The 10,621-nt window shown below is 45.5% G+C and overlaps 1 protein-coding gene across 1 annotated transcript; it reads right to left on the reverse strand.

Moving 5' to 3' along the window:
• Positions 1–580: 580 nt before the first annotated feature.
• Positions 581–10,184, reverse strand: KCNV1 (potassium voltage-gated channel modifier subfamily V member 1). The gene is made up of 3 exons (XM_049824809.1): positions 9,457–10,184; positions 7,161–7,687; positions 581–1,391 (listed from the first exon to the last, which is right to left on the reverse strand). The coding sequence occupies exons 1-3, from the start codon at positions 9,936–9,938 to the stop codon at positions 880–882; spliced, it is 1,521 nt and encodes a 506-aa protein (XP_049680766.1). The 5' UTR covers positions 9,939–10,184; the 3' UTR covers positions 581–879.
• Between the last annotated feature and the right edge of the window lie 437 nt (positions 10,185–10,621).

Raw genomic sequence — 10,621 nt, forward strand, 5'->3', positions numbered from 1 at the left:
ATCCTTTACCATTTCTGTTTCTTCTGATATCCACCAGTGACTTTACTTGAGCACAAAAACTGCTTAGCTACACAAGTAATGGGAAGAAAAACACATAGAGAAGGCACAGTTCAAACTAAGTTTGTAAATGACTTCTATGCTGCAAAGGCTGTATTAGCTCCTGCAACTTCCAGAGCAACTGCAGAGGATGCTCTACATCATGGCACCTATTTCATTACTATTTTATACTTTGCTGCAGAACTTGCATCTGCTTAATACTTTCACCTATCTCTGGATACCCACCATGTATCTGGTAGCCCTTTGCTTCTCTTCAAATGAGGAAATTCTGGCCCCCCCCAGGGTGTAATAACCTCTTTTTCATGTAAATGAAGTAGAAGATGGGGATAAGAAAGGGGGTCAAGATGAAGCTCATTATAGAAATGCCATCCTAAATTTATTCAACATTTCACTTCCTTAGACTTCCCATTTCAGTTTTTCTTAATGTCTTTGACTTTTGTTCTTCCAGTGCAAATGCAAATGTTATAGATCTTTAAAATTCAAGACACCATGGTAATTTTCACTAAGACTTTATTATTCTACATTAGCAAGGACATAAGATTCATAGACAAGTGTTTGCATCACTGTTTGACTTTGATGGACCCATTATTTCCCATCTCACCCACCATGATCCAGTTCTGGAAGCATGTTTCAGAGCTCCTTGAGAGACTCCATATTATGTATTCTGCTTTTTATATACAATCGTTATCTCAGTCTGTCCAAGCAAGTAAAACTCCAGCTGGAAAAGCAAATACACTATGTCGCAAATAATAAAAAAAGAGATGCTTAATACTACATTTTTGAAGTTGTCTATTTGCTATACAAGGCTAAATAACTTAAAAGTCAAAACCAAAACTCATCTGCTCCACTGCTCCTTGTACTGGCTCTCTCTCTGCTTTTTAACCGTAACATGTCCATGACACTGCGTGCATATATGTCTCGCAAATTAACATTGATATTTGAATCGCTGGATGAGTTCTTCGTGAGTTTCTTTAAAGCTTCACGCTGCCGAAGAGCAGCTTCTTTTATCTTCAGTGTAAAGTAACAGGCAGAAAACCGGTCATTTATTATAGCTATTGGCAAAGCCAAAACCAATATTCCTGATAGTATACACATAAAGGCCACTACCTTACCAATGGTAGTGTCTGGTCTAATGTCACCGTAACCAACAGTTGTCATGGAAGTTGTTGCCCACCACCAAGCGCCAGGTACGCTTGTGAAAGTCGTGCCTGGCACGCCTTGCTCAGCAAAGTACTCCACAGTGGAAAATATAGAGATTCCTACAGAGAGGAAAAGCAGCAGAAGGCCAACCTCCTCGTAACACTGTGCGATAGTCATCCCAAGAGATCGCAAGCCTGAAAGACAAGAAATGCTGTCAGTAGGTTGATTCACGTAGCTGTCATCATAACTTCGCGAAATATCTCTTATTTAAAAAGTTGACTGCCTTGTGTTTTTCTCTGCCTGCTGGTGAACATGTCTTAAGAAAAAGGGGTGCTGCTCTCAACACTACTGGGAAAACGTGACTTAAAGAAATAGATTATAGGTTAGACTGAACCACTGGTATCACCTCCGTTTCCTTAATACAGAGCATAGAAATTCTCATTACTTATCATTTGAACTATGTATGTATGTAGATTGTCTAGAAAAACTAACCATTGATTTAGTAATTGGCTATAACAGAAGATCTAGCACAGTTTTTAATAAGTTATCTAAATAACTATTTAAAACCACACTAAAAACACCCGCTCCCTACTTTGAGCCCGAATGCGCCAAGCTCCTGTTTTCCAGCCATTGTCATATTTTTCTCTTGGACCAAGCAACCCTCAGTTACCAAATTCATGTTCCCAGGTAGGTGCTTACAGCTCAGTTCAGTCACTCAGTAACTTTTTCTTTGCTAAGGACTGTTTTCAATCCTTTTATAGTTCTCACAGCCTCTCTTCAACCCCTCTTTCCCCCTAAACCTATCAATATCTTTATCTGTAGACATCAAAACAAATACAGTATTCCAACAGCAGCTGCACTTGTGCCAAAACTGGAGATAGCAAAGGCTCTGAATGCAAACATGGTATTTTGTTATTTCACTGATGCACTGCATCAGTCCTATTGCCTGTGAGCTGCACAGGGAGTTCATGTGCAGCCGACCACTCTCCATAAAGCTCCACATTCCTTTTAGAGCTGCTGCTTCAAGGCTAGAATGCCTGACGAAGCAAGCAGGAAAGTAAATCCAATAATAGTGCAATGGATAAATGTTGCATACATAAACAAAGAAGGAAGATAACAGGGTACCAACTCAGCTGAGACACATGGGAGACTTTGGATTGGTTTCTAATACTGTTCTTTAAAAATGTGCTACGTTTTTTTCAATAAATGAGAAAAAGACAATGCTTATGAATTACCCTTCATGGGGTACACTTCAAACTAAACTAGTGTTTGCAAAATAGCTTATTGGAGCTCTGCCTCTGCTTGCAGACTTCATATGCTCATTAGTGTAATAAGCAATTCGATTTGCTTTTCTTTCCTCAATCTCAAACTGCAAGATGATAAAATTTCTTCTTGCTTTTGGCTCTTTCTTTTCCCCTTCAGGTCTAATGGGTTTTAAAGTTTTTGTTTATGTACAGCAAACAATGAAAATACACACTAGAGTTTGTAGGGAAAGTTTCCTTTTTTCAATGCTTTCTTCTACCAGCTCCAGTTAAGGACTTGCCGACATCCAGGTTTTATATTACTGTAACTATGATCTGTTGGTTAGACTGTTTCTTATAATGATATAGTTTAAATCTGCAACATGAGGGGAATAAGATATATCAGTGTAAACTTTTCTCTGTTATTATGACTGCCTCCACATTCTGAAAATGCACTAACATCAGCAGCGCAAAAGCTGTGTCAGACAATTGCAATTATCCAGATCAAACTCTCATCTTCCAAGGAAGTTACTATCACCCATTGCCCTGTAAAACTTCCTACTGAACAAGGTAGAAGAGTAAGTCCTTTCAGGTGACCTAGGAAGAAGGTACTCCAATTTAAAATTACCTCTGTAGCACTTTTTTTAAAAGCATAAATGAGTACTGTAAAAGCCAGGGTTTGCCCTGTATGATGCATCTTGAGAATACTAGAGCTAAAAACCAGTGCAAGTCTTGCATAAATCAGGCCAAAATAAGGAGGAACAGGACAGTGACTGCTAACTCTTTGTATCACATTGATGACACCTTCAGTAAAATATTTTTCCTATGGTTAACTATTCTGACTGTTCAGGAGTCTGATTTTTTTAAACTATTCTTAATTCCTATTATCCTCATCTAAAACAAAGATACATGTCTTCACATGAAGTCAGGAGACATTTTTAGACAAATCTATGAATCAGACAAGTTACTGGACTCTACAGCTCATTCTAAGTGGGAATCAGTTGGTATATTCAAAACAATAATGTATTCTGTATTATTTTGTAACTTTTTAAAACATCTCTGAGCCCTAGCACACAGCCAAATTAGGGCTGTTCCAGCACAGACACCTCAGCAAGTCTTATGACTTCTACGAGAACCCCGCGCCAGCAGCTGTAACAGCTTGGTTAGGAAGGTGCTGGAAGGTGCTAAGTTGCTGTTAACAGAGCTGGTGTGGGGGGGGCGAGCAGCCTCAGCCCCGCGGCCAGCGGGAGGAAGGGGAGGTGTTTCTGCCATGCAGGTCAAGTTCCACCTCTCTATTGACCAAAGAGACTTGGCAATACAAGCTGATGTTCAGTTTACACACAGCGTTTAAATCATCCTAAATTTCTGGCGCTAAAAGTGCTGAAGTTTCAGTTTTTCATGTCTCCAGAGGCATCTCATCCTGACATACGCTACTGCCTTCTCTCAAACATATGCCCGTTGCCATCACAAGTAAGATGCTTACATCCCATTTCTCCTCAAGGAGTCAATCTGTCAGTGCTTCCCAAAGGAGGACCGGCAAGGCTTCACACCAAACACGGCCCCAGGAGGAAGCTGACAGCTGAGGAGCATCAGAGAATGTGAGAACCGCTAGTTCAGTTCTTGCCTATTCTTGAAGCCACTCAAATCTGTAATTTTGACCTCTCCGAAGAGTGGTCTCACCCTCTAGCTATAGATTTTCTGGATAGAGGTAGTACTGATTTCTCAGTTGTTCCTTGATGAAGGATAGCACTTTGCATAAATAATTACACACTCATGCCAGTCTAGCCCAGGTGTTTCTAGGCATCACATCCCCCCCATTAGCTGGGTTCAGCTTTCAAAGGCGCAGAAATGATTCTTTCATTTATTTTTCTGTTCCTTCCCCACAAAAAAGGATTAAATTGCCATTTCTTTAAAGTGAAGAAAAGAATTGGTGTTTTTTTTCCTAACTCATTTCCGCCCCGACAGCAGAGCCAGGCTGCTGTTGTGACCCCAGCTTTGCTATGGGTCTGCCCAGTATTACAGAGATGTCCTCCCTGTGATGGTGAACACCCCTACTTGTTGAAAGAGGAGTTGTTGCCTGCAGTCACGAATTTTCTCATCTCTTCTGATCTCGCACCTCTTTTGCCACACAAAACAGGTAAGCAGTGTACGAAGCTTTGTCTGGTCTGAGACTCAGAAAGAAGCTTCACCGGGAGGTAGCTTTAAGCTGCCAGATCCAAGGCAAGAGAGAAGAAGAGTTGCGAGAGCCACCCCTGAACACTAAGATTTATCAGGACTGCCTAGATATGTGCAAGGAGGATGGTCTCTGGCTACGTTTCATCTTAGTAGCAGCATCTCCTCTGACAGAAGATCGAAACAGTGACATTCTATATTTAAATTACACAGATTTGATTTAGTGTTCTGGGCCTAAGTGGGCAGCAACTGAACTACCAAAAAAGCAAGCACAGCGACAGTAATGCTGCTCTGGCTGGTTTAAATAGATACACACGTCACTACTTGTATGTTGAAATGGTTCCAGTAGGAAGACGATAGCTCACTTCGAGATTAGGAGACCAAATTTTTATATAATTAATTCACTTCTACCTAACATGGAATTACTAAACTCAATATTAATGGCACTCAATATTGTGATAAAATTGACACACAAGTTTAGACCATCCCTGAAAGTTAATATACCTGAAGTTAACAGTTATAACACAAACACCTGAAACGTCTGGTTTCAAGTTAAGAGAAAGAGCCATAGAACTGAGTTTCATGCATTCGTTCTGTAACAGTAAAATGTGATAACCTGGAAACTTTATAACTAGAAACAACATACTTTTCGAGCACTATTTTGTTATTCAGCACAAAAGTGCCGTAATGCAGGGTGGTGAGGCACTGGCACAGGTTGCCCAGAGAGGCTGTGGATGCCCCCTCCCTGGAAGTGTCCAAGGCCAGGCTGGATGGGGCTCTGGGCAACCTGGTCTACTGGAAGGTGTCCCTGCCCATGACAGGGGGGTTGGAACTAGATGGTCTTTAAGGTCCCTTCCAACCCAGACCATTCTATGATTCTACAAAATCTTTTTCATATTTTCAAAATACAATTAGAGAGGAATGCATGCACATTAGAGCTACCATCAAAAGTGGGTAGCAGCCTTTCTTGCAGAAAAACCTCACCAAACCCATCAAAAATTATAATGAAGGAAAAAACCCTCATTGACAGACTGAATAATTACAAGCTTCTCTTCAAATGGTTTCTAAGGGACACTTATGCATCAGTATAGGCATAATCTAGGGTAGGTAAGTAAGATTAAGATACTTCCCAAACCACTATGATTATGCTCAGTAGAATTAAAGCTACTCCTTTCCATTGGTAGGCAGGTTCACTGCACTTCAGTGAGAACAAAAAGAGAGTCACATTCTGCTGCAGTGAGCACACTGTAATGACTGCTGAATTGGGGCCAGTTCAAAAAGAGGGTGGAGATGGCTCTCCAAAAAATGGAGAGGTGTCAACCCATTCCTCCTTCATGGCAGAAAAGCCTGGAAGGGTACATTGAGTGCCGTGTAAGAACAGTCATCACCGTCTGCAGAACAGAACAAAATTGCAGGACAGAGATCATGATTTACTATTAGGATCTAATTTTTCAAATCTCCAAGCGTTGGCTGAACATTTCTCCCGCCAAATTCAGCGCCATATTCAACACTGATTTAAGTGGGAACATAATTAAATCATTTTGAAAATGCCAAGCACTGGACAACATCATGGCATGGAGAGGGTGTGGTGCGAGTACAGCTTTTATTCTTTCATATAGCCAGGCATGCACACGTCAGGTAGTAGCAATAAAAATGGGGGAAACGCAATGGGAAATGCAACACCTTCCAATCATTTCCAGCTTCCTCTGATAAATTCCCACTGGAAAATGTTACCTTTTATGCCTTCCTTTCACCATTCAAAGAGTGAACAAAAATGTTCTCAGAAATGCATTTCACCTTCCACCTTTTCCTGCTCGCTGTTCATCCGTCTGCTGACCCGTCAGGAGCACTGGGACACGAAAGGCCCCACACCAACGGGTGAACGTTGACTGAACCTGACGCTGCAGCTCTGTGCTGCACGTAGGTCCAGCTCAGTAAGCAGCCCTCAGCTGTGCACCACATACCTCGTAGATACCAGTGTGTTCAACAGGGCCAGAGAGCCCCTCAACCCACTGTCTGACAGAATTCAGTTTAAACAGTTTTCTTGAAGCATTCTCTACTGCAGTCGTTTTCAGGATCTATGGTGTAGACAAAATCATGATATATTTCTTTGCACATACTTTTTAACGAAACAAATTGTGACAGGTAATTGTCATTAGTGGGCCTTTGATAATACAAAAAGTGTGGGTCAATGATCTCTGCTTCTTCCCTTGCTTTGCTCCTAATAAAATTAACTCAAATACATATTTGTAAATTTATGACATTGTGAACGACTGGTGCGTGACTTACAGCATGCAACTTTGGGGCCTGTTTTTGTAAGTGTTCTATGAAAAGAATATACACTGGCTTTATGGAAAGCTAAGATTTATTGGAGAAGGCCCTTGCCACTCAATTATCAATGTCCGAAAGGAAGATTTTCACAAGCCATTACTGCTAAGAGACTGTGTAAAAAAGGTTAGGCAGAAATGCACACAAAATGGAGCACTGTGCCCGGGGACAACCGTTGCAGGCAGCAAAACCAAAAAGTACCACTGCCACAGCTGAAAGTACCTGTTGAATGTCTTCCCAGCTTCAACATCCGCAGGGCTCTGAGCAGTCGCAGCACTTGGACAATGCGCCCCACGTTCTCCAGTTCTTGGGAGCTCTCCCCACCACACAGACTCTCCACCAGCAGGGTGATGTAGAAAGGTAAAATAGCAAGGAGATCTATGATGTTTGCCACACTCCTTAGGAAGCGACACCGATCCCGTGCACACAGGAACCTCAGAACAAACTCCACCGTGAACCATGCAATGCACAGGTACTCTAGGGCATCCAGTAGCGGCGGTGCCAGCCAGCTTAGCTCTACCGAAATCAAAGCCATGTTGGCAATGGACACAACAACAAAAGCCATGGACAGAGTGCCGAAAGTCCTGGCTGCTGCAGAGGAGCCAGGCTTTTCCAAAACTTCCCAAAGTTTCTGTCTGACACTGGGACAGAGGCTACCAGAAAAATCCTCCTCTTCATCTTGGGCATCCAGTTCTTCTGCATCTTTCTTGATGTCTAAGGCTTCACTCAGCTCCTTCCTCCTGAAGTACCTGCCCAGGACCCGCCCAAAAGAAATGTTTAATGCTAACATGCATATGTTTTTCTTGTCCTCTACCATGCGAGGCATAAGAATACACGTTAAAGCATACCTTACATGAGCTCAGAAACCCCTGATGTCCAGCATATAAAGATTTTATTGAGACTGTGTGGCTTGTTTCCACTGACCTGATATTTCTATTCCCCCATTTCACATCAGTGACAGTTTGTATGTGCAGAGTAACTTAATCCTGATAACATGTTATTTATATAGATCATGTTGACTACAGTAGGATCTGGTACATGACTAACATGCATTCTTGTCAGCAGTCCTGGAACAACCAGACTCTCTGTTTCTAAATTGTCCTCAATTTTATTAGTTATATTGCATTTTTACTACATTGGTGTGTATCTGCAATACTAAATGGGAAGGCATAATAACAGCCATGCAGTTCATGGATGTAGTTCCGATCAATACACACTAGGATGACAAGTTATCTTTCTTTCTTTAAAGATATGGGTCCTCACAACAAAGTGCACAAGCATCTATGCTGAGTAAAACTTACAGACTGTAAATGCATAGCTGAGTGTTTTCTTAGATCAAGAGTGTATTTACAGAACAGTTTCATGAAACAGAAACATTCCCAAAATACAGTAAAAAAAATCCTTTTCTTTCATATCTGTATTTCTTGACTGCTGCAAATCTCAAGCCTTAGACAAAGGTGCTATGCAATTTTGCCTCCATTTGATACACAGTTACTGCCAAAGAGGTCTGTAGCTCCTTGTACCATCAAAGAAGTTGGAGCTTTCAGTTACATCTACCAGGGAAGGAAGAAAGGGATGAAAACTAGGATCCAACTCTCTCAGCTGCGGAACTGGACCATGCTAGGGTAGGATAACTACTTCAGTATCCTTTTGAGGTGGGGTTGCTTGTTTGTTTCTTTCTAATAATTTTGACATAACCCCTTTAGATAAATATCAATTATGCTCTTTAGAAAATTCATTTCTTCAATACTAACGAACCAGTAACACTGAATGGGGGGGGGGGGGGGGGGGGGATTAACCGCAAATAGAATTAACAGAAACATCCTGGGGGTGGTTCAGTTGAAACCCACCTCGCTCCTAAGCTGCCTGTCACAATTTGTCTCCAGTGAGCCATGTTCCTGCTCTTGCTGTCCCCTCCCTGTAAGCTGCTACATCCACGTGCGACACTTCCCATCACGGCTCCTCCTGGAGCCATGCCACCCACACTCAGCCTGGCAGGTGACCACCCCCCCTTCTGCCTCTCCAGCTTGGATTCGGAAATCGTCCAGAACGCAAACTGCGGCGTGGGGAGGCTCCAAACCCTCCTGGCACCATGCCCGACTCCACATCCAATCCCTCTAACTAGGATAACCCCAGACTGGATGACTGAAGGGACATCTCTCCTTTCACAATCTTCTGAATCTCTGACATTGTCCAGGGCCAGTCTGGAGGCAGTGCAGGACAACTCAGACCCTGCTCTTGTTAGGGTCTCCCTGCCTTGACCCCACCGCCAACCTGCCCCTCAGCAAAGGTCAACAGTGACCTCACCCAACACATCTCCTCCCAGTTTTTACACCCATCCACCTCTAGAGCAGGATTCAGGGCTGAACTCATCTGGCTTTGAGCACACATTTCCCAATGCTCTGCTGCCTCACCTACCCCCCACTGCTGGATCTCTCACCCGAGCATCCCTGCACGCAAGTCAACGCTGAGCCCACCCAGCCCACAACTCCACGTGCCGCACCTTCCCGCAACTCACCGGTCTCTGCAGCAGGAATCGATGCTGAGCTCATCCAAACCCCAGTACTGGATCTCCTGCAGGAAGGAGAGCGCACAAAGCTGCTCCATCACATGCAGCCTCCCTGTCTGGTAGTAATTCAGGATGTAGCGAAATGCCTGCGAGCTCCGGTCAAAGAAATATTCATTCTCCACGAGGTTGGCATCGTCGCAAAGCTCGAGGAGGCCAGAGGCCACATCCCGGGCAGCAGAGACCACAACAGCCAGTTTGCCAAGACGGGTGTCAGGGTAGCAAGACAAAGTTTGCTGGGACATCACAAAGCGGCTGCCTCCTACGTTGATAGTAAAGCAGTCCAAGGAGGGAATGACCTTCTGAAGCAGGGGCCCCTGCTCTTCCTCGCTGGAGAAAACACTGGAGTCCAGGGAGCCCAGGGATGTGCTACTCCCTGGTTCCTCCAGGGATGCTTGGGAAGAAAGAGACATGCAGCAGGGAGGCGACTTCATCCTGTAGCTGCCAGCAGCAGCCCACGCTCTCCCGGATCGAAAACACAACAAAGCTGCGGAGAAGCCTGCCCCGCCGGGGTGGGCTGGGGTGGGGGGGCGTGGGGGCTTGGCCGGGCCAGCCTAGAAACGCATCGCTTCGCTTTGGCTACCGTCCCGGGGACACCTCGCCGTGCCTCTCTCCTCCGAGCGATGCCTCCATCGGAGACGGAGGTCGGGCAGGGTGTTGAACGGCCCAACGCCGCCTACACCTGCGAGGACAGAGAAGGAACGACGGTGCCTGAGACAGCGGCTTCACCTCGTCCCGTCTGCGCCGGCAGCCGTCGGGAAGCGCCCGGCACCATCCGCCCGCGACGGCCCCTCCGCTTCAGCGCTCCTCTCCGGCCGCCGGGCCGGGGAAACCAGCCGGGACAACGGAGCACCGCCTTCGGCGGGGTCTCCGGGCAGCCAGGGGCCGCCCCGCCGCGCCCCGCCGGCAGCCCGACGGCAGAGGGGCCGCGCCGCCGCCCGGCCTCGCCCCCCGCCCGCCCCGGCCCCGCAGCTCCGTCCTCCGCCCCGGGCGCCCTTCCCCGCCCGCCCCGCGGCCGCGCTTCGCCCGCAGCCGCTGCCGAAGTCGCCCTCCGCCGCCGCCGCCGCCGCCGCCGGGGCAACCGCCGCGGACCGGGCGCCTCGGCGCCGCTGCCTCC

This window comes from Accipiter gentilis, chromosome 2 (genome assembly GCF_929443795.1).
Source record: "Accipiter gentilis chromosome 2, bAccGen1.1, whole genome shotgun sequence".
Taxonomy (NCBI): Eukaryota; Metazoa; Chordata; class Aves; order Accipitriformes; family Accipitridae; genus Astur; species Astur gentilis.